The sequence below is a fragment of the Antechinus flavipes genome, chromosome 5 (genome assembly GCF_016432865.1).
Source record: "Antechinus flavipes isolate AdamAnt ecotype Samford, QLD, Australia chromosome 5, AdamAnt_v2, whole genome shotgun sequence".
In the NCBI taxonomy this organism is placed as follows: domain Eukaryota; kingdom Metazoa; phylum Chordata; class Mammalia; order Dasyuromorphia; family Dasyuridae; genus Antechinus; species Antechinus flavipes.
Window position 1 is genome coordinate 156,100,550 of NC_067402.1, and position 24,759 is coordinate 156,125,308.

Consider the following 24,759-nt stretch of genomic DNA (forward strand, 5'->3'; position numbering starts at 1 on the left):
TGTAGTTAATTACTGCAGTTGGATTAACCCAACACCAGTCTCAAGTCATTGATTCAGATGGCTAAAATCTCTTTCAATGATCCAAATAATTGGTTTACTAACTTTCATAACCATCCAGTCTTATTTGTAATTTCTTCCCCAGATATTATTAACTTATTACAAATTTACAGTTAAAACATAGCAAACAATTACCTTCTAATTTGTAACCAGTTTTAAAAGGTCATGTAATTAAACCTCATATAGTTAATAGTGTGCTCAAGCTCGCACTCCTTGAATTGTAATAAATGACATGTAATGAATTTTCTTAGAAAGCCACATAGAGGCATTGGATGTGATGGTACAAATTTGTAATATCTACTAATGGGGAAGCTGAGGTAAGAGAATCACTTGAGCTCTAGAGTTCTAAGTTACAACAGAACTAAAGCAGATTGGGGGTCCACAATGTCTGTCATTAATTTGGGAAATCCTTTGGTAATACTGAATCACCAAGCTACCTAAAGAAGGGTGAATCAACTCAATAAATAAATGGAATAATTAAAAACTTTGGTACCTATTTGAAAAAGCACATGAGTTATCACTGCACTTTAGTCATGGGTAAAATAAAGTTACTTAGCCTCAAAAAATGAAGGAAGCAAAGAAAGAAGGAAGAAAAAGAGGGAAAAAAGAAATCCAAGTATAGATATAATTGTCATCCAAAACAAAAAAATATATAAACTTATTGTCCAGAGGTAATTTGTTCACTGCCAACAAGAACGACTGTTACTAATCTAGATCAGAACAATTAAGTCCATGGCTTATAGAATATCATTTTATAAAACATTACATTATAAACCACTTTCTTTAATTGTACTATATATTTCTTTCTTTCTGTTGGTGAAAAATCCTGATTTTTCCCACATAACACTATTAGTTTGATAAAAATTTTGTAAATTTTATTTTTTCACTTTTTAGTTAGATTTTGATACAAATAAACATCAGAATTATCAAAATAAATACATGATGTATAATGTTTCTTAGCTAATCCCTTAAAAAGACTAGACCATGATGATATTTGATAATTAAAATATGTTTAATATCCAAAGTGATAATATTTATCATGCCAACCTTATTTTGTAGTCTATGATTTAATTCCATTGTAATTTGGCATTACTCCCCTTACTTAATACAAACTGACTTGTGATCATACAACCAAATTCCTTCTTATTTTTATTAAAATGAAGTTCAATTAGTAATTGGCAGCTAGAAGGCACAGTGAATGGAATACTGGGCTTGGAGTCAGGAAAATCCAAAAGTTGAAATCCAGCCCCAGACACTTACTAGGTGTGTGGCCTTGTGTGAGACACTTAACCTTTATTTATTTCAGTTTACTATTCTGTAAAATGGGGATAATAATGGTACCTGCCTCTCAATTATTGTGAGGATAAGATAATACTTGGAAAGTACTTAACACTGGCACATAAGCACCATATAGATATTAGCTATTAATTGTTAGTAATAAATATACAAGGTGTTCTAAAAGTTTTAATGTAATTTTAAGATATTAAATATTAAAGCTGCTTTAAGACTTTGAAATATCTGTATAAAGATACATAATTACAATACCCATCTTTTAAAACAAAGTAACATCCACTTTGACCTGTTTTATTTCCTAATGCTTCTCTTCTTCTCTAAGATTGTAGGTAAATTAAACCCTTGAGTGCTAAGACCTTTAATTCCTGAAAAAATAGTAATATAATTTAATTAACAGGTATTGCTTTTAATGGTGGGAAAATATGGACCAATTCACATTATGTGAATGAATAAAAGACATTAATATTATATAAATAATATTTGCTAAACCATTTTAACAGTATTCACTAAAATTGCTCCAGGCTAGCTCTTAGAAATATTAAAATTCTTCTAAGATGATGAAAGTATGCAGGGAAATGTTACCAAATAATAGTAGGTAGAAAAGAGACAATATAGCAATGTAATATCAATATCAATATAACAAAAACCCAAGAATTTGTGAAAGAATTGTTAAATTTAAAACATCCTAAGAGATAGAAATGAAATTTTAGTAATTTAAGGCAAAATTTACTTCATGATTTTTGTAAAATCACTTGTATGATAGCAATAATAGCAACGATTACTTATATCCATATAGATCTTAAAGTTTACAGATTCCTTGCTTCATAAGAATACTTTGAAGTGGATGTATAATTATACAAAATATTTTCTAGTATTCATGTGTTCATATCATAATTCAAATTTTTCAAAATTATTTATTTCCAAAAAAAAAATCATTGCAGTTTTGATAATAGAGGGATTTGCTAATGAAGCCTTTTCTCCTTAGAGGATGGTATAGATTTGTTGTCTTTAAAGAATGGAGCATTTCTAAACATTAAACAATGTGTCAAGCACTGTGCTAAATCCTAGATTTAGACAAAAACAAAGCAAAAACAAAAATCCCTCTCCTTCTAAAGGACTTCAAAGTCTAATGGAAGAGCTGAAATGTTAATAGCTATGTATGAACAAGACCTACATAGTCTCATAGGGAAGGCATTAAGATATTTAAGAATCATCTTGCTGATTTCCAAGTCACCATGTGGAAACTTACTGAGTCTTTTTCTGAAAATATCTAATGGAGGGGGGTCCTTTTATTCCACTTTGGAGCTTTCACAACTCTCTCTCTTTCTCCCTCTCCCTCTCCTCTCTCCTTTTTTTTCTCTTCTTCCCTCTCTCCTTTCCCCATCCTCACACCTCTCCTTTCCTTTCTCTCTTCTCCCTTTCTCTCCCCCTCTCTTCTACCCTCTCTTTTCCCCCCTTTTCCTTTCCCTCTTTCCATCTCTCTCCTTCCCTGTATTTATTTTTGTCAGCATACTTTGACATTGATAAAAATTTTTAATTGATTACTGAGTCAGAGAATTGAATTGGCACACAAAAGGATTGACTAGCAATCCCCCCTCCCTTATGTCTTGGCTTTTGAATAATGAGGACTGCTGTGAGACACCAGGTGGGGGAGTATCAGGAGAGTCTGTCTCCACCTGCCTCTAATATACCTATGACATATAATGCTCTGGCACCTGTTCCTTTTTCTCTTTTGTGTTTATTCTTTCCTTAGTGTGAATGAATGAGTGGCTAAAGATGGGAATGATGAGATTTTCATCTTATCAGGTCTAAAGAGTCATCAGGGAATTCCTCAGTAACTACAGTTGGTAGCAGAATCTACTGGAACTGGTAGCTACAAGTAACTAAGTCTGTTTGGAGATGGCCCTGAGATGTGAACTGTTTTACCCAGCCCAGCAGTTGATTGTCCTGTCAGTCAAGAAATCATGCTTTGAAATATGCCAGCCCAGTTGATCTAGAGTACCATTAATTCATCATAATTCCATGCTCTGAAGAAATGCTCTTATTGGGGATCCTACAGGGCAGAAAAGTACATCTGCATATAGAAGCCACAAAAAACCCCTTTATCCTTTATCCATATTCTTTTCAATAATGTGTTTTATCATCTTCGTTCTTTAAGTTTTTACTCAGGGATCTTATGAATACAACTATCCTCCTTATACAAGAGGAGATTGGGTGTTTCTGTTTAGGTTGCTGTTTTTGTTTTTTCTAAACCATTCCTTTTCTAAATTTCCCCCAATTTATGTTAGTTGATTGATTGGGTAAAATGTATTAGATGGGTGTATCTAAATGATTGTATTAGAAATCTCAACCCTTTACAATTATCCTCTCATATCCTAAGGTGATTAGGAGTAATAGCCATCTCTTGGGGAATCAATTTGTCAAAACAATTGGGAATAGTGAGAATAATTCTAGAAAGGATGCTATATATTTTCCTATAGTATTTTTTTAAATAAGGTAATGAATTAAATTAATAAAGGAGGCTTATCTAAGGTTAAATTTATTTTTAAAAATCCAAAATTTTAAGAAAAGTGATTTCTATTTTCTCCAAATAATTTTTAAATATGAAGCCATAATTTTTTAAAAGAAAATGTAATCCCCTCTAAAGGATTCTCTGAAACGTGCTGTAAGATTATTGTTAGAATTAATGCTATTGTTTTTTGTGGAGGCTTCTTTGAGAACAATTTTAAGAGATTTTTGTTTGTTGTCAGGGAAGTTTCTGGCATCTTTATTAAAAAAAAACTCACTGTGCATCTTCATATAAAAGTATAAGTTTCCTGGTTATAAAGGGTTGAAACTCTTAAAAGGTATGCTTGAATCAGACAATGAGCACTTAAGGGTAATTACTTATTGGACAATGGCTATTAGCATATGTCTGGGAAAATGGACCTTCTCATTATTCTGTGCTGGCTCAATCTTTTGGTGTATACAGATAATTGTAGGAGGGATTAGGGGGTGGTGAGACAAGCCAGACTCACTTTTTGGCAGAATGAGGCAAAAGGTGGTGGTGAGCTTGTGGCAGTTTTGTCCATCTCCTTCACTTCTCCCCCTAAAGACCAAGGTTTGGCTTATCCTGACTCTGGCTGTTCTTGAGGTCTCTAGGGAGCTAGCCTGGAATTTACACTTGTTTCTTTCTTTCTTTTTTTAAACAATCAATCTGTATTTCATTTTTTTATTCTCTTGACTTTCCTCACCCAGCAATTTTATAGAAATCAAAAATTTTCAAAATCTATTTAGGCAACATTATTTAAATTATTGTAGCCAATGTTAACTATAGGGAATAATTAATATTTTCAGTTTCCATAATTTCAAAACTTTGTAGACATTCTTATTTTCATAAGACTATTAAACTTTGTTATGTTAATACTCTTTATACAAAGATTTCTAATACTGGTTCCAAACACTTATGTACAATATTTTAAGTCATTTCATCCTCTTAGCAATTTAAATGGAAAATTTCAGAATGATCACTGCCTGGTGTTTAAGTACTTCATTTTGTTCAAGTTATATCATATAATTTCAACTAAGTATAGGAATGAATCTTTCATTTAACGCATAATTTAAAAATGGAATAAATGATAATTTTCCATCACTCATTTTCAAATAAAACAACAGTTTTGTCATATTAATATACCTTAGAGTTGCAAATTAATGTTTTATTTCACATAGATAGCATAATGTATAGACCTTTGGGTTTGGAATCAAGAAGACCTGAGTTCAAAAATTCATCCTCAGACTTTTATTATCTTTATGATCCTGAGGGAGTCCCTTAACTTCTGCTTACTTCAGTTTCCTCATTTGCAAAATAGTGATAATAGTACCTACCCATAGGGATGTTGGGAGAAGCAAATGAAATAATTATTATTATATGTGAATGTCTCTATAGATACGTGTGTGTATACACATGTATTTATGTGTATGCTATTATTATCCTTACATTATCCTAACAATTCACAGTGGATTTCTTCAAACTTCTGATCTTTTTCAAACAGCTGATCTTTGTAAGTTTCACTAGAGAAAATGGATTTTTCGCAGAGCTTCTAAGGGAAACTAGGGAAAAAGTGACTGGGGTGAGATGGGTGTAATTAAGAGACTCACTATTGTGTGAAGGCTACTTACAGATTTAGACATAAAAGATAAGTGACTGAGAAGAGAGTGAAGAATAAGTTCTGGGCAAACCTTTAAGTTTATCAGTAAAACATTCCCTCAAATTAAAAGAATCAATAAATTTTTAAATGAATAGAGCTTAATCTCTGTTCCATTTTAATATTAATATTGTGGCTATTTAACTATTATAAAGTTTCATATATCATGGCACATTATTTTTACTGATCAACAGATGATCAGTATATGAAATACTACTCTATGAAACTCACAGGGTAATATGAATGTTAGTGATATCTTGAAATTTATGTGTTAAAACTAGGAAATTATTTTTATTTTTATTTTTAAAGGTAAAATTATTTACCTTTAGTATGTGAATACACACACACACACACACACACACACACACACACACACACACACTATTATGGGTAGGTTATAGTGGGAATGAAGTAAGACTTGGAATAAGAAAGCCTGAATTCAAACCTTGCCTCTTCTACTCATTCATTAAATATGGAACTGAGAGTTAATGATTTACTCTGAGGCTCAGTTTGCTCATTGTGAAAAGAGATAGCAGTATTTTCATTGCAGGCCCTCTTGGGACTGTTCTGAGGCCTAAATAAGATAATGAAAATGAATTTTAAAATATATTTTCATGATATTCTAAGTGCCACTAGTGAGCCTCATGCTTATTGGATACTTCTCTGTGCTCCTGCTTTAATCACCCCAGTCAGCTGCTCTCAAATGCCCTCTCCTGCACTCCTTTTACTTGGTTTCACTCAGAGATTGGTTTCTATTATGGCAAGAGGGAATAATGGCTGCTAAATCTTAATAAATGAAATGACTCAGCTACCACCAGCACACTGCTCTCTAAGGCTATCTATTTACTCCTATACTGCTTCCTGTCTTCTTCTACACCTGCTGATCTTATTTTTAACCACCTACTCAGATACTGGATTATTATATTCACCTGATTATGCAGTCCTTCACATGCCATTTACCAGGCTCTCCAACTAATCCTAATCCATCACCCATGACCAACAGTTTACTGAGTCTATTAATAAAGGATAGGTCATAAGAATGTAGATTTAGAGTTGGAAGGTATTTCAGTGACCATTTAGTGACCTTTAATCTTACAAGTGAAACAGAATGGGGTTGGGTAGGAGTCTAATTGAGGCCATGTCCTTTTTATGATTTACTTTAGTACTGACCTATAATTCCCCATCTTTTTATCTATCTGCTTCTTTCTGATCTATTATGGAATCTTCAGTACTTAGTGTAGTCCTGAAATTTAGTAGAAAAGAAAGGGTTTTGAAATCATAGAAGTGAGGTGTGACTTTCAGTTTAGCTACTTACCAGCTGGGCCATTTTGATCAAATCATTTCACTGAGTTGAAGCCCTGTTTCCTCATCATTACAATGAAGATCAATCAAGAAATCAATCAAATGAGATCAATATTCAAATAAGAAACTATTTTTTAAAGTACTTGACACAGAGTAGTTACGATAAATACTTGTTTCTTTTTCTTTTTCTAATTGATATTTATAAAAGAACTGAGTCCTGGTGATGCAAAGACAAAAATGAAGCAAACAATGTAATAATATTTTCAAGGATGTGAGCATGACAGATGATAAAATTTTATATAAATATTAACTATTGAAAAATAAAATCTCATCATCTATGGCCTAAAATAACTCTATTATCACATTATATTTAAATTATTTGAGGTCTTCCAAAAGTTAACTGCAATGCAATCTTAATCATTTGATTTTTCCTCATTTAGAATCTGTATAATTTGACTAAGATTTAGCTAGGCCTGTCTTTCCATTATTTATGAAGGAAGCATTTTCTAGGCAAATACCAAATGCAGGATTAATGACTAACCTACTTCAAACAACTATTTCTTTCCAAGCACTTTTACAATATTTTGGAATACAAAATAAACAAATAATACATAAGAAAAAAAAACATGCACATATAATGCTTTAAAACTTTAAAGAGGGCAGATTGGTAAATCATAAATTTTGCATCCCTCTGCTGATATGGGCTTTGTGGCTTTGTGTGTGTGTGTGTGTGTGTGTGTGTGTGTGTATGTGTATATATATATACACATATATATATATATAAGCATATATATCATATGTCTATATATGAAATTTTATTTGAGTCTTACAACCTCACTATGCTATAATAAAAATTAGTAGCTCTATTTGAAATATGATGAAGCTAAATTTCAAAGAGGTTAAATAAATTGCCTATTCACATGGCTAAGAAGAATCAAAAGTGGAATTTGGATGTAGATCTCTCTGATTTCAAGACTGGTTCCCTAAACACTACACCAAAACATCTAAGGACTTGGGTTCAAATTATATCATGATTGTTTACTAATTATAAGACTCTGCATGTTACTAACCTGCCTAGACCCTTGGATTCACTTTCATAAGCACAGTTTATTTCTATATTCCATGATCCTGTAATATGATTCAGTTAAGATGTTTCATAACTCAGAGTGGACTTCTCCTCAGTCCCCACTGGAAATCCAGATTTTTTGATGAGATATCATACTTCTGCATTTACTTTCTATTGCCTAGATTCATAAATGTATAGAGCCAGGCAGTTCTTAACAAATACTCTGATGTATGCGTGTGCTTTGTGGTCTAATATTTAAGCATTTCCAATAGGTATTTTAAAATAAACATTAAATACCATGAATATTTAAACAATTGAGTGTTAATTATCAGTGTGATATCAATCATGGCATTATTTGATTTTCAGAATGAGGGAGGTTAAAGTTAATTGAACTCCAAACAATGGGAAAACATGAAGTGGAAATCCCAAGATGCAATTCTGCTCTGACTGTAATTTAAATCAGATTGCATGCTAAGTTGAAAAGACAGTAGAACTCCTAAAGGGCAAAAATAAATCTATAGTCACATTTGCCACACACATTCATTTTGGGAATCCATAATGATAGTTATGAGATTTCTATCTTTCCTTGGAATGAAGGTTTTGTGATTTACTAAAATTCATAATTAAACAGCGTAATTTAGTGGGAGAAATTATTTAACACAAAAGCATTCACACTAAATACATAACTATTATTGGAAAGGAATCACAATATGTTTGTTATATTATCTTATTAACTTGGAATTTTGAAATGGGTATAACTGAGGAAAGCATTAAGATCAAGATTACTAGAAACTAGTAATACTATATTGTGCAAAAGTGATGGTGATTAGAAATATTAAACAATGAATGCTGAATCTTAGGGGAACAAAATATTCTGTATACAATAATGTCATTAAAGCCGATAATTTTTGAGGGTCAGGACCTATGATTTCACTGATATAGAGAACTGTTAGGGAAATTCCATCTGCTAATGCAGATCAATACTATCAATACAATTTTAATGAGTATCTTACAAATTTGTCACTGGCAGTGAGAAGATAAGTTATTTGCCCTCTGTCTTTGAAATAGTATGTGTCAGAGCCTTCTTGAATTCTAGGCCAACTCTTTATTCTCTATCTTGTGATGCAATAAAAATACTAAAAATAATAATAGCATGTTTAAACCAATATGAGTGATTCATTTCTCAAATGAAATTGAACAGAGTAAAAGTTAAGAATTATCACCATATTGGGCATATTAGTTGATGCATTTCAGAAGTGCAACAATTCTCCAAGAACAAATACTTAGTTATAGATTTTAGGCAACAGAATATAGTCAAAGAAATAATCTATACAATGCAGAGTTTCTAAATACTGTTTTGTGTTTTCTTTTATAACTAGATAATAATAATATTAACACCTAATATTTATCCAGTCCTTACTATGTGCCATTCACTGTGCTAAATGCTTTACAACTAGTAATATTATTACGTTATAAAGATAAAGTGCTACCTTTATAACAATACTGGGAGTTAGTTGCTATTACTATCACCATTTTACAGATGAGTAAACTAAAGCAGAGGTTAAATGATTTGTCCCAGGGTCACACAGCTAGTAAGGAATCTAAGACTGGGTTTGAATTCAAGTCTTGGTAACTTTAGGCCTAGGTAATCTATTAACTACACCACTAGCTGCTTCCCCAGAAATTCCTTGGCATGGACACTCAAGACTACAAACATTTTCTTAAAGTTACATTTTTAAAATGGTTTGATTTCTTTTTTTCTTAAATTGTATCACTAAAACACTAAGAATATGTTTTTGTGTTACATTTTCTTTTAGGGGTTCCAATTGCAACCAATGTGATTAATGCATGCACTACCATCTGCATGAATTTTATAGTTTTTAATGAAAAATAGAGTTTTTCTTAACTACTTGTTCATTTAATAATTCACCAATTTATATTTTATCAGATGATTGCCTTTAACAAAAGACAGTAAGTATGTGAAATCCAATACGTAGTCAGTTTAATATAGAAGAATTGGAATAATGGAAAATAACATTAGAAAGTTAGGTTGGAATCAAGTTGTGGATGATCTTCAGTAGTAGTTTAAGGAATTTGGAATTATCTTGGTGGGTAATGGAAAAACACTGATTGAACAGAAGTGTGTTATTATTCTGTTAGCACATAAAATACTTTGGGAAGGAGAAGGATTGGAAAATAAATTATCAGAAAATCATAGAAATTATAACTAGAAAGAATTTTGTAGAATATCTACTTCAATCCTTTTTTTTTTTTTTTTGCTGAGGCAACTGGGATTAAGTGACTTGCCCAGGATCACACAGACAGGAAGGAAGTGTTAAGTGTCTGAGGCCAGACTTGAACTCAGGTCCTCCTGACTTCAGAGCTGGTGCTCTATCCACTACATCAACTAGCTGCCCTTTCAATCCCCCTTTAAAAAAAATGAACAAATGAAGGAATTAAGACTCAGAGAGACAATGTGATTTATTTAAAGTAACACTAGTGACTAATGACTGAACCAGGACTGGTTGGAAAAGTTACAAGAATAAAAATACCTAAATTAGATGTTTTCTTTGGTTAAGAAGATGACTTCCATTTTGTACATAAATGCCTTTGATGCTCAGATGGGATACCTACATGATAGATATGTATTTAGAAAACAGGTCTGGAGCTCAGAAGAATGAGAGATACTAGGCTTGAGTGTTATTTGCATGCAAATAAGACAGAAGCTTATGTGTAGCTTCAGTAATTCAGGGCTCTAGTATTACTAAGTAAGTCCTTAAGACGTGGTGGTGCAGCTCTAATGTAGTTTACTCAGTCCACACATTACTTGACAGGGCATGATTGAAGCTGCAAGTTTACTTACTTCACTCTAAATATCAAATAAGTTTGGAAAAATTATGTTTGAATGTAATGAAGTTATTCATCTTGATCTGAGTTATTTTTTTTTCTTTGTTAAGTATGTGTGGTGATAGCCTTGACTGACAAAAGAAGAATAACATTATCTATGCCCTCTTGAAAGTACCCATTTAATACTTCTTTATGTCATAAATTGCACAGGATTGAAGGTTTTAGTGGCTATCACGATTAGGGCCATTGCCATCTTCATCATCTTTAGAAATGATATCTGCTTCATTGTTTTTGACCACAGGAGAGAGAGTTTTGCTGTTACTGAAGGAAGCTTAAAAACTACTGAATTCCTTTGCCCTCGTCTATGCTCTTGCAGTTAAATTCTTCGTTACCCAGGATTCATGGTCCCTATTCCCACCACGAACCTCCTTTACCACTTGAACCTTCTGGCCATTGCTCTTTCAACCTCTCCTATTTCCCAACTTTAATCATTTTTACCTCAGTATTTATGCTGGTGTTCTCACCACTCTCACTTCACAGTTTGCCAACATTTTCAATTCTCCTATTTTTCATCTCCAGTCTTCTTTATCTACCTGATTATCAAAACTTCAGCATCGAATCTATGTCACCTCCATTTATCTGGAAGCCTAAATTTCTCTCAATTTATATCATCTTACCCTTCCATATTTCTTTTTGACTCTTTCATCATTACCTCCAGTCTCTCATACCCACCCCCTCTTTATTATATCCCACTATTTTTACCTAACAATCTTGATCTTATAGGTGATCAGTTCAAAAAATCACTCTCCTCCCCTCCATCCTCTTGACTTTCTTGCTCCATTGTCTTTCATGTCCAAAAATTTTTTACCTATAGGCCTTTCTCATCATGTGCTTTTTCTGATATTACTACCACAATGGTGGCTGCTAATAGATGACAACATATAAATATATAGATTGAGCTCATGAAAAATTCATGTTATCTTACCTCAAATGGAATTTCAATATTTCAAAGCAATATTTTTTAGCTGATTCCTCACTGACTTTCAAATTTTACACAACTATTCTTCCCTAACCCCTTTTGGTGATAAATTTACTTCTTGTTTTATTGGGGAAAAAATGAAATTATCTATCCTCAGCTTTCTTATCTCCCCTACTGGACACTTCAAAACCTTCCTACAGACTTATTCATCCTTTGTTCATTTTTAAAAATTCAGTGAAAGATATCAGAAGGCCAGAATATCTTACTTATCTCCTGAGAAATCTGTATATGGGTCAAGAAGCAACAGTTAGAACTGAACATAGAATTGATTTGTTGAAGAGTGGAAAAGTAATATTACAAGGCTACATATTGTCACCTCGTCTATTCAACTTATATACAGAGTACATGATATGAAATGCCATCTGGACAAATCAAAAGTTAAAATTAGGGGTTCTGGGAGAAAAATTCTACAATTTCAGAAACACTAATGATATCTGTTATCTGATGGCAAAAAATGAATAATTAAGCAGCCTCCAAACTTGGGTAAAAGAGGAAAGTATAAAAACTGGCTTGAAATTTAAAGAAAACAAACTAATATCTTGATCATTAATCCCACCACTTCCTGGCAAATAGAAGAAATGGAAACAGTGTCAGATTTTATATTTTTGGGTTCAAAGATCATCGTATATAGCCACAGTAACCATGGAATTGAAAGGCACTTGCTCCTTGGAAGGAAAGCTGTGCTAAATCTGCACAATTTACTATAAAGCTGAGATATTACCTTGATAACAAAGATCCATATAGTCAAGTGATGATTTTTCAGCAGTAATGTGTGGCTGTAAGAATTAGACTATAAGAAAAACTGAGTTCTGCAGAATTGATACTTTTGAATTGTAGTGCTATAGAAGACTTTGCAGACTCCCATGAACAGTAAGAAGACCAAATCAGATAATTTTAAAAGAAAGTAATTTAGGCTATTCTCTGAAAGATCAAATACTGAAGCTAAAATTTAAACATTTTGGCCTGTGAAAAGAAAGGACTGATTAGAAAAGAATCCAGTATTTGGGAAAATTGAAGACAAAAGGAGAAAAGGATAATGATAAAATGGATGTATAGAAACATGGAAGCCAATGAACATGAACTTAGACAGATTTCAAGAGATAGTGGGGTGTAGAAGGACCTAGCATGCTATGGTCCATGGAGATATGAAGAGTCAGATGCACTGAACAACAACAGTAACTCTTTTTCCACTGTCTAGATCCCTGTGGTTAAACCAAAACATAAATTATCTTTTATTTGATCTTGCTCTCCCTTCCAGCTACTGTCTTCACTTTTAAAAGTCCCTATCTTCCTTCAAGTTTCAGCTCCTATGTTTTAATTAGAAACCTTTCCTTATCCTTTCAGATACTATTGTTTTCATTGACCTTAACCATTCATAAAGCATTCTGATCTCTCCATTGGTTCTTACATTATATTATACAATCTCTGTTCCTGCTGGATTCCTCCAGTTCAGTGTTAATCTATTTGATGCTAGAAACTCTTTCCCTTTTGATTTTGTTTTCAGTACCCAAGCAGAGTTCCTTGAATGTTATAAACCACTGACTAAATGTTGAGTTATGCTGAATTGAGTTCAATGAGGTGCCAGAGCTGGAGAATAAGATGCTTACAGAAAAAAGATAAAACTTCAAACCACTAATGTTCTCTGTAAGCATATATAAATGAATTGTTTAGCCTACCAGGGTCATAGTTCTTTTTTTCTGTGAAATAAGGGAGTTGGAGTAGATAATGCAAAATTTTCTTCATGCTTTTGTGCTCCAGAGTGTGATAAGGACCAACAAAATGGTACAGAGGTCAAGGAGAATGATGAGGGAGAAAAGATCATACAATGTGGTCATTAGATACTCATTAGTTCCTTCTGAGAGTACATTTTCAAAGGAGAGGTGAGATAGCGGTCACATTACAAGAGGTTAATTTGTTAGTGGGGTGTTGAGAAATACAGGAATTGATAAGAGATCTCCATTTTTGCAAAGTTTTTCCATGGAAAAGAAAGGATAGGTACTTGCCTTCCTGGTTTAAATGCTTATTTCTATCCTAGATGATATTTGAATTTGTTTGTAGACAGAGTAAAGAAACTCAGTAATGAGAGAAAGAAAAAAAAAAGCAATCAATAAGCAATTATCAAGTATCCTACATAGACTGGGAGAAAAAAAGCAAAATTAGTATTAATGCTTTAGTACACATCAGTGTTTAATTGATAAAAAAGTAAAAATTGTCTTTCTCCAAAAAATAAAATTGTAAGCAATAATATAATTTTAAATGTTATATGTATGTATGTTTAATCATATACATAAAGCTAAATATGACTAATAAAAGAATACCCTTTTCTTAGAATAGGTATCAAATAAAACATCTGAAAAAATATTGAAGTTTGAAATTTGTTCTTTGAAATTTTGATAGTTCTGTCTTCAATGACATGAGACAAATTCTAAAAAAAAAAAATGAATACCAATTTAAAATGCTTTGATGATCAATGAAGCATTTATCAAGTCCTTATTATCTGCCAGGCACTTTGCCAGGTGTTCAGAATATGAGTTCTAATAATGAAACAATTCTTATTCTCAGAGAGCTTATATTTAAATAACAGACAAGGGGACAGCTAGTTGGTGTAGTGGATAGAGTACCAACCCTGAAGTCAGGAGGACCTGAATTCAAATCTGACATCAGATACTTAATACTTCCTGTCTGTGTAACCTTGGGATAGTTACTTAACCCCAACTGCCTCAGAAAAAAAGGGGGGGGGGCAAAATGAGATCATATATAAGAATATATAGCATTATATAAAGTGAATAAATATAAATAAATAAATGTTATATGCCATTATATTTCTGGTATAATCTTGGATATTCAGTGATTTGTGGAAGGATACAGTCCCAGGAGATCAGTAAATAGGTACTAAATTCTTTGACTATAGCAAGTCATACAACTGTTCTTATAAGGTAAAATCAGTTATGCTATATAATTAGTAGTTCATAGTGTATTTTTTTAAGTAAGGAAGAGTGTAAATGCTAATTTTATAAATGAGAAAGGACACTATTGATTTTCTTGTCACCTAATTTTACTATTCATCCACTGAGACATTTCAATTAGAATTTTCCACTGAGATAGTCAGATATTTGTGTGAAGTCTACCTTTGATAACACAATAAGCCTGTTCCTTCTACTAATAGAGATTAGGATATAAGAGGCATTTTGATCAAAACTATCCATGCCATTAAAATTCAATGAACTCACTTGGCATCATTCAGCTTTATCTGGCTAAAATCCTTTAATTCCCCAGCCCCTGCTGCTTACGTGCTCTAGGCTCATCACACTTAACCTCTGCTTTGGCTTCTCAGAAAAGATTGTGTTTCACTCCATTCATAGTTTCAATAGTCCTGCAAGCCACACGCAAGTGCCTGACTAGCCCTTTATACTGAGCACACTAATCTGATTGTTTTTCCACTCTACAAACTCTGGGTCAACAATCAAGCTGCCCGCCAGAAACTAATTAATCTGCAAACAGGCTTCTATTTTCATGGAGGGAAAGCTTTTGAAAGCCATGTCAGTGAGTCTAGTCACACCATGGTTACATGTATTGTCATAGCATCTTCTGAGTAAAGCTCCTTGCTCACTGTCACTGCACACACACATGAACTCAGATTATCCAGTCAATAGCAAATCCCTATTGAACACTAACCAAACTCTGAATGCAGTGACTGCAAGAGAGGAAATTGGTACAGACAGGGTCTGTACTCATTAAAGCTGATGGTTAGAGAAGAAAGGGAGAGAAAATAGTTTGGGGATGGAGGCAAGAATGGATGTTAGCTATTAAAAGACTTACTCCAAATAGTATTCCTTCAATTGTTGAATGTTTTATACAGTTTAAAAAGAGGGGAGCAACATTCTCAAAGGTTAAAATTAATATTAAAATGATTCACTGTGTCCCCTTGCTAAATCTAGTAATTATGCATCTGTAAATGTGATTTACATATTATAATAAAATTTCATGTGCTCATGTCTATCCTTTGAATCATGGCACTGATGTAGTGGTCAGTTGAAATATGAGGACAACAACCATTTTGTTGGAACTGCTATGGGATTATATGTTGAGTTTTGTTATTCTGAGATTTTAATGCACAAACAAAAATGTTGTGATAATGAAATATAAAGAGATATTAAGCAAGTACTTCATTTTCTTATCTAATTCCTGCTATTTCCTGAATTTTTCTTAAATTAAGCTTCCCTATACCATATTGTTTGATTGTGACAATAAAATATGTTTATTAACTGTGTTCAAATACTAACATTTATGCATGGGATTTCACCAAAATGCAACATATTCAACATTTTAGAATTTTGATATTAGTTTACATTTCTTCTATTCATTTTTGAAGAGAAGAAAGAAGTTGTAATTTCATTAGCATGGGAGTTTCTAGAGTGGAAACTGGGATAAGCAGATCAGCAACTAAATATATAGGCATTAGAGAGAGAGGTTGGGCGGGCGAGGGGGGGGGCAGGGCAGGAAAGTAAGTTTTAAAAGTAACTTGCCATTGATTGCAAAGTAACATGTCAGAGTCAGGACTTGAACCTTATACTGGACACTCACATAACACCTCTTTCAACTAGGCAATTAAGAAGCATTCATTATGTCCCAGTCAGTGCACTAAAGATTGAGGGTAGGGATAATTAAAGAAAAGCAAAAATAAAAATAAAACCAAAACCCAGCCCTGCCTTTAAGAAGCTTGTATTTCAATGCAGGATCAACAGGTTTAAACAACTAGGTATACATATAAGATAAAGTTGGAGAGATTTTGAAAGGCTTCCTAAATAAAGTAGGATTTATATTAAGTATTAAATGAAGCCAGAGAACTCCAAGATCATGGAGATAACAAGTAACAGAATCATGATTGGAACCTAGGGCCTCTGATTTCCCAACAAGAACATTTCCCACTATGATATACTGCTCTAGGTATTATTTCAGTCAAACAAACAACTTTGCATTTTGATGGCAATGTTAGGATTTTGACAATTATTTCAGAATCCAAATAATACAGTGGATATAGGACAGATCTCAGAATGGAAACCACTGGAAATGAGGTCCTGCCTTTGTTATATTTTGACTATGTGACTGTAGGGCAATTTCTTAACCAAGAGTGCCCCGAAGAGCTGTCCATCTGTAATGGAAGGAGTTTCCTACATTGATGATGAATTCACGGATCTTGATAACATTTTAAAAAGTATATATTTATTATGATTCTCTCCAGAACCATCAATGGTCTATTTGTGAGAATTACCCTTTGATGACTTCCTTCTCCACTGTTTTTTTGGCTTCTCATCTTTCTTCATTGCTTTATCTTTTTTTGGCTTTACTGCTTATTGACTTTTAAATACACATTTCTTTATGAATCATGTTGGAAGAGAAAAATTCAGAACAAAACATGTGAGAAGGAAAAAAAAAACAGAAAAAAAGAGATGAACATTCAATCTCCACAGTTCTCTTTCTGGATGCAAAAGAAATTACATGTTTATGGGGAAGGTTTTCCTGATTTCTGCCTCTCCTTTCTATACCATTCAATTTTCTAGGAGTATTTTAAAATATCTTATTACACTTTCCTTGATCCATATTTTTTTCTTTTGATTCTAAATGAGTTATCCATTCCTTAATTAGTTTTCAGCTCCCAAGTTATTTTTTAGCTTCATAGACTAAAAATGTAACCTTACAATATGGAAAGGAAATGTTTTTTTCTATATTAAGAAATGAAAAAGATTGATAATATGTTTTTCAAATTATTTTGTTGGGTTGCCTATAAAGAAATATTCCCTCTCAAAACAGTGCCATCAATAAGAATATTATTTTCATTTCTAAGATAGATAGATATATGTAGTCTAGATCTGTGTCCCTCCCTCTTTCCCTTTCTCTCCCTCCCTCCCCTCCTCTCTCCATATACACAAACACAGTTACACACACAGACATATATATATATATATATATATATATTTTCCTGATAGACTAAACTTTATTTCAACTAAGATAGGCTAAAGCATGCTTTTTCTTTGGTTGAACATGGAAAATTAGTCTAGGAAAGATGAAGTAAAGGAAGTTAATGTTTTGGTAAAGGTTGGACTGTTTGAGGAAAAAAAAGGATATTTGTAGGTGACAAAAATTATTAGTTGTTTGAGAATAAAAAGACTCCATAGTTTTATTTTATTGTATATTTTTAATAGAATATACAAGGAATGTTTTTTGCCTAAGGTAAAGGACTACCTGAATCAATTACATGAAAACAAATGAAAGAAAAACTATTGAATCTTGTTTTAGCAAAATTGATATTAAAAACTATTTCAAACCAACAGGCTCATTTACTTCTGATTTCAATTGAGAAGGACGTCCTGAATCCATTTAATTTCTTAGGTTCTTGATATCCTAGATAAATTGTATGCTATCATAATATCAAACAGTATATATGTAACTATTCATTTAGTATCCAAGGCCATCTTATGACAGTTTGTAATCTGTAATAAAGGGGACAGGGAACTGTAACTGCCAGAAAATACAATATAAATGCCATAAGAGGATTGTGTCCTTGTTTCCTGTCTGAAAGCCTGTGAAATTTAAGAGGGTATTTCTTTATTATTATTGAATGTTCACTCAGTTCCTATAACACTCAACTGCTTATGTAACCATAAAATAAGGATTATGAAGGGCTTTGTCTCCAGGGTACTGAAACACGCAACTAACTGGTTTAAAATACTAAGCCACAGACATTATGAGAAAATCAAAAGGTCTAACAGTTACAAAAAACAAATAAATTCCAACTTATTTCTAAAATATTTAATTTAACATTCCTTTTTAACCTATAGTTGTCATAACTGGTAAATCTATACTATCGGGCCTTCTTTTCTTACATTATTTTTTCATCCCTTATTACATATATCTAAAGAACTGCCAAAGTATTTGTCTATTATTGTATTTTAAAAATTAGAAGTTAGGGTAAAAAGATCCATAGACCTCATGTGGTCTAATTAATTAGTTTGTCTTAATCCAAATATAAATTCCCCTTCTCTATAATCTTCAGAGCATCTATCTATTTAGTATCCCTAAGTAGAAGGCAGTTTGAATTTAGGGACACCTTTTACAAGCCCCAGAATGTAATCATATTTCAAAAGAAACAAATAAAAAACAAGATAACAGACCAGAGTACAAATGTTTTCTAGTTTGTTCCAAGGAGGCCTTTATGGTAGAAACCAAAGTAAAAAAAGAGGACCAAGAAAACAGTGAATACCAATAATATTGCGCATAATACCTCTCTCTTAGGACTTAGAAAACCCTTCTTACAAGATGATTTTCTATTTTTAGCTATTTGCTGAAAATTACAATTGTTGACAATGAAGTTAGAGGAATAGGCCTAGAATGATGATTTGGGACTAAGGAGAGCTCCGTAGTGCTTAAAATCTGATTTCTAAAACATTTTAAATTCTACTGCACCAGATTTGTTTTCACTTTAGTGGGAAGGAAACTATTAAACTATATTTGAAATAGCCCAACTTTTTGCTGCAAAGGAGAGGAACTGATTTAGGGAAATTAAAATGTCATATACTAAATTAAATGTTCATAGCCCTGAAGACCAATCAAAAAAAAAAAAAAAACCCTTTTAAGATAGTGTTTAGGGTCTGGAAGTTCTGATGATTATGCAGTGTAGTCTTATTCCACAAAAGTCATTCATTGTATGCAAGAATGCATAAACATTATGTCTCTAATTGTATTCCAGAATGGTATTTGATTTCGGGTAGTTTATGATTCCCAGTCCCTTGGTTCTATCAGATACGTGACGATGTCTTCAATCTTAAAACAGTCCTAGTTTCTGCACCCTGTCAGATGTAACCTCTCTGCTAATTTGGGAAAATCAGTTCTCACATTTTGTGCTGAGAGACTGATAACTGAATTCCCATTGGAATTACACATTTTCAGAGATGAAGTACAGAACTGTGGACAATGGCTGTGTTTTCCCATAGTGTAAATTCTTTAGATTCAGCTGTCATCATGCAGGTCTGCAGTACAAAAGCAGCTCCCAGTCGATGACTTGGCATTATTTCCCCAAGGCCATACAAATTAAATGGGTGCTTTATTCTTTTTGATATCTAAACCTATTATAATCAGTCCTTATTTCTCAAGGACGCTGAAAACTTTCATGACCTTCAGAGGTGACATTAGCCTAGAGTCTGCTTCTGAGATGTGTGTGTGTGTCTGTATGCATTTAAATAAATAAAATAAATCTATATTTATATGAATATATATCATTATATATATATATATTTTTTCCTTTCATGCTAATAACACTAACTGTGAATGACATAGGATTTGCTATTTCTCCATAAATACTTTTAATAGGACATCTTAAATGAAGGTGGAATTATGTTAACAATTTATGAATCACAGTTACTTCAGTGAAAGTATTACTGAAATAAGGGTAGTGCCAGTGTCAAAGGTCTAAGTTTAAAGGAAGGACAGCATGTGCAAAAACTTGCACTCTAGGCTTAAAGATTACAGAACCTAGATTCATGGCCCTATTCCATTTTCTGTGTGACCTTATTTGTAACAGTGCATAAGCAAAAAATGGACCCAGTTATGTCTCACCATCTAATTCTATTATATAGACATAATTCATAATGAAAAGCACTCATGAAATGTAAATGGAAACAAATAAAAATATATACTTTTTCCTTCTGTTTCATGGCAGCTTAAGAATATTTCTAATCTTTCTTAGACATAATTGCTTTGCATATCTCACTCTTTTTTTAAAAAATTATGTTATCTATTATGTGTTACTTTAGACTAAACCACTGTACAATTTGATGTAAAAGACCTAATGCAAAGAAAAAAAATGAAGTCTAATTTCTAGTCCCAGCTCTGATAGGATTTATGGGACCTTTGGGAATGTAGATTTTCTGCACTCCAACTTTCTAAGGAAAATTCAAGGAGACAAAACATGGAATATTATGTATGAGGGACAGCAGGTTACATAGCTTGTCTGGCATATAATGGAGCATAATTGAGAGCAATGACTATAAAGGCAGGCTGGGACTGGATAAGAAGGCTTTTCAATTCTATAATATTTGTATTTCATCCTAAAATCAAGAGCCACTGGACCAAATTTATTCTTAATGCTTAATATCTAGTCATATTCCTTAAGTTATCTTATAGTAGGAGCAATATCCTCACTCCCTCTCATAAGCATATTAGGCTATTTTATTTTTCTTCAAAGGTATTAAAATCTTTTGGAGACTTGGCTGGTGCAAGGGAATAAAGGCTCAGAACACTAATATCTGAATACAAACTGAACACAACACAGACATAATGAATTCTAGAAGGACTTGGAGAATTAAGAGGTAGGTTGTGATAGGTAAATAAGGGAAGAAAGCTTTGCTCCGCTATACCAACTCAAAGTGCCATCAAGGCCTGCTCTTGTGGAATATCTTTCCCCTGCTATGGCTAAATAAAATGACTTTTGTCACCTGCTGAGTGACCAATGAATGTCTCACAAATGAAAACTGGCCTAAGTCAGGCCCAGTCCAGGACCTTCCTTACCTTTGTCTTTTTATTTTTCTTCAAAGCATGATTTTTTTCTTAACATGAAAATTCTTTATGAACCCACTATCTTACAGCAAGAACTTTTCCTGAATCTTTTATCTATCTTTACATTTTTTTTTGCTCAGTTTATTTATACTCCCTAATCATGAAACCAAAATTACTAAGTATTCACTAATGTTCATTAAAATATAAGCCAATATTTCATCCTCAATATACAAGAAACTTAATTGTTCAATAAGCAAAGTCATTGACATCAAAGCTTATATCTAGTTTTAAACTAATCTGTTTTTCAGATATGGATTGCTGAATTTTAAGATGTCAGATCAAAGTTTTCATGTTTCTATTATATATTTTACCTACCATTTAGCCACCTGGAATCATGCTGTTCTGTCCTAATTGGATGGTGGTGTCCAAGAGTTCTGAAAATGGCAAAGTCTCGTCCCATAAAATCAGCTGCAGTGCCAGAGTATAATTCTCCATCTATTGAGTGACAGAACATAACAATGAATATATCCTTTAACATCATTCTTACGGCTAAAAATTTCAAACTGATATTGTTTGAGAATAAAAAAGAAAGTAGTCTTTCATAAAATTTGTTATACTTGATAATTTTCTTTCCTATATGAAATCCATAGTTTTAAATCTTTCAACAAGTTTTCATCATGTTTTGCTGTTGCATTTGCCTGTGGACTTGTCTGTGAACTTGCCAAACAAAACCATACTGTAAAATTTCACTAAGCATAACTGTAATGAAGGCCAATCTGAATTATCAAAAATGATAGACTGTTTAAGAAAATTATATTTCATTACTTACAAATAACAGAAAAGTAATATGAACTAAATTAATATTGTCATGTAGCAATGCTTTGGGATTTACATAGATCAATAAGTATAATTTGAAATTAATACATTGTTCATATGTACGTGGAGAGGCAGAATGACAAAGTGGACTGGAAATCAAGAACACCTGGGTACAACTACTGTTTCTGATGCATACTATCTGTATGACCATAGGAAAGTGCCTTAACCTCTAAGTGCTCTGGGAAACTGAGACCAACAGTTGTAGGACTGTTAAACTTATTTTTCATCTTGGATTTCTCTATACCAAAGAACCACAGATCTAGACCCTATTTATTTTCTCTTTCTCTTTGTCTCTGTCTCTGTCTCTGTCTGTCTGTTTCTCTCTCTCTCCTTCTCTCTCAATAGGGACACACAGATGAACATGTATGTATGAATGTACATATATATGTTTTTTAAATAATTGCTTTGTTACTTAAAAGTTTTGCTAATTAGATTAAATAGTTGTCTTAATCTTAAAACTGAGTTTAACAAGTACTTTATTACACATGAATAAGAAAGATATGACACATTTATCTATTTCATATATGAGGGAGTCTAAATTAATGAGAATTTGTTTTAGTTAAAATTTAATTTCTCCTTTATCTATCATTTCGCATGACTTTATCTTCTCTGAATTTTTCAGTACACAGGATAAGTCCTGTGTCAGCAGATAATATTTTTGGCAATATGTATTGATTAGATTGAGTACAATAAAAAAAGCATTTCTATAACATAGTACAATAAAAAAAGATGATTAATGAAATGAATGAATGAGTGAAATGAAACTACAACTCTATTATTTCCCTACTCTAGAGATGGCTACACAAATTAGATACAAATATGCATACATATACATATATATACACACACACACATATATACACATATATGTAAAAATCATTCCATACAGACTTCTATTTATTAGTTCATTCTACTAGATAGTGTATTTTTCAAAAGACTGTTTTATAGTACCCAATAAAGCAAGGAATCCCTTAGAAATTGAGATAATTTTTTTTTCCCCAAGTAGTATCCCTGTTTTTTTTTTTTTTTTATTGTATTCTGAAAGTATTTTATAGATGGTAACATACTATGTTAAGTTAAAAAAAAAATTGGTGCCAGTACAATATAATTGGAAAGAACAACAAGATACAAACAATCAAAATTGAATGCTGAAAAACCAGAATAACCAAGTTTGGTTCTAAAGAAGAGATATGAGAAGGCATCCTGTTCTGAGAAGTTGAGGTAATTCTGACATTTAATGATATGAAAGATGGGAACTTTAGGCCACAATAATGGATAAGCCACAAACAACAAACATTTTTTGAATAGATAAATAAATGAATGGGAATTACATGATCAAAGTTCATATGATTTGGGCTATTCTTTCTCAAAAAATATATTGCTACCTACAGTAGGCTGTTTAAGATATACATACATTTTCTTTCCCCAAATATTCTACTATCATCATATTGAAAGTTAAAATGTTATGAAATTTTTATAAATGTCATGCTTATTTTTACATATTTTCATTATATATTTATTTATTTATTTTGTTGTGTATATTATATAGCATATACTATTTATATTTATCAGACATCTTTTGCTATTTTAATTAATAGGATAAAGATTATTCATAATTATTAGTATTGTTTTTAATAATTGTTAAACAAATTAACTATACACTGTTCTATTAATCTAAAAAAATTACATAGTTAGGAATTTAATTGAGGAAATATACTAGGCATCTGATTTATTTTACAATCATCCATATTTACTTCTTCATCCTTAACTTACATAGAAATTGTTCCTAATGTGCTAGACATATTCCCAGATTTCCAACCCAAACCATTTCTCTTGCTAGGAAATAGATCTTCTAATCTATCTGGATCATATTAGCTTGGAAGAATCTATATGGAATTAGAGAAATGCCCAGTGAGAGCAGTTTTTCCATCTCTGCTATCTTTGTCTTAAGAATGAAAAGATTTCATCTTGGAAAAATATGCATAATGGCCTGACATTTTGTTGGATTATTGTGCAAAAAGTATCTATAATAACATTTAGGAACTTCAAATATAAAACCAAAAAGCCACAGTAATAACATCAATATTTTAAAAAAATTAAACCACCCATCAAGTTCAAATTTCTGAGCAGATTGAATGGTAATATACTATAAAATAGTATCCTGAAAGACCACCATGGAAAGAAAGAATTCTGTGTTAAAAGTGCACTGATGTTATAAAGAGACCCACCAATTGGTTTCAAAGGAAACTATGCAGTCAAATATTTCGTCTCCTGGATATTAAACCACTATTTATATTTCTATAATGTTCCTTCCTATTGGTTGGTATTTTATGCACTCTTTCTTTAAAAAGAACTGGCTCTCTAGATACAAAAAAGGGATGCTGTGTATTTTAAAATTTTAGGTGAAAGATTTTTCTTGTCTGTTTGAATATCAACTTATATTTTAAACATGTTCTTTAAGTCATGGGCATTGTATCCTAGTAAGACAGGGCAACCCTCATATAGAGCTGGGTTGAGGCCTGCATTGTGGTTCTCAATCTTAT

At 32.3% G+C, this 24,759-nt stretch overlaps 1 protein-coding gene across 1 annotated transcript in view; it reads right to left on the reverse strand.

Moving 5' to 3' along the window:
• SEMA3A (semaphorin 3A) overlaps nt 1-24,759 on the reverse strand; it is a 288,274-nt gene that overhangs the window by 75,158 nt on the left and 188,357 nt on the right. The window contains exon 6 of the mRNA XM_051963284.1: nt 21,716-21,835. Within this exon, the coding sequence (XP_051819244.1) occupies nt 21,716-21,835 (120 nt within the window). The remainder of the gene's footprint in view (nt 1-21,715; nt 21,836-24,759) is intronic.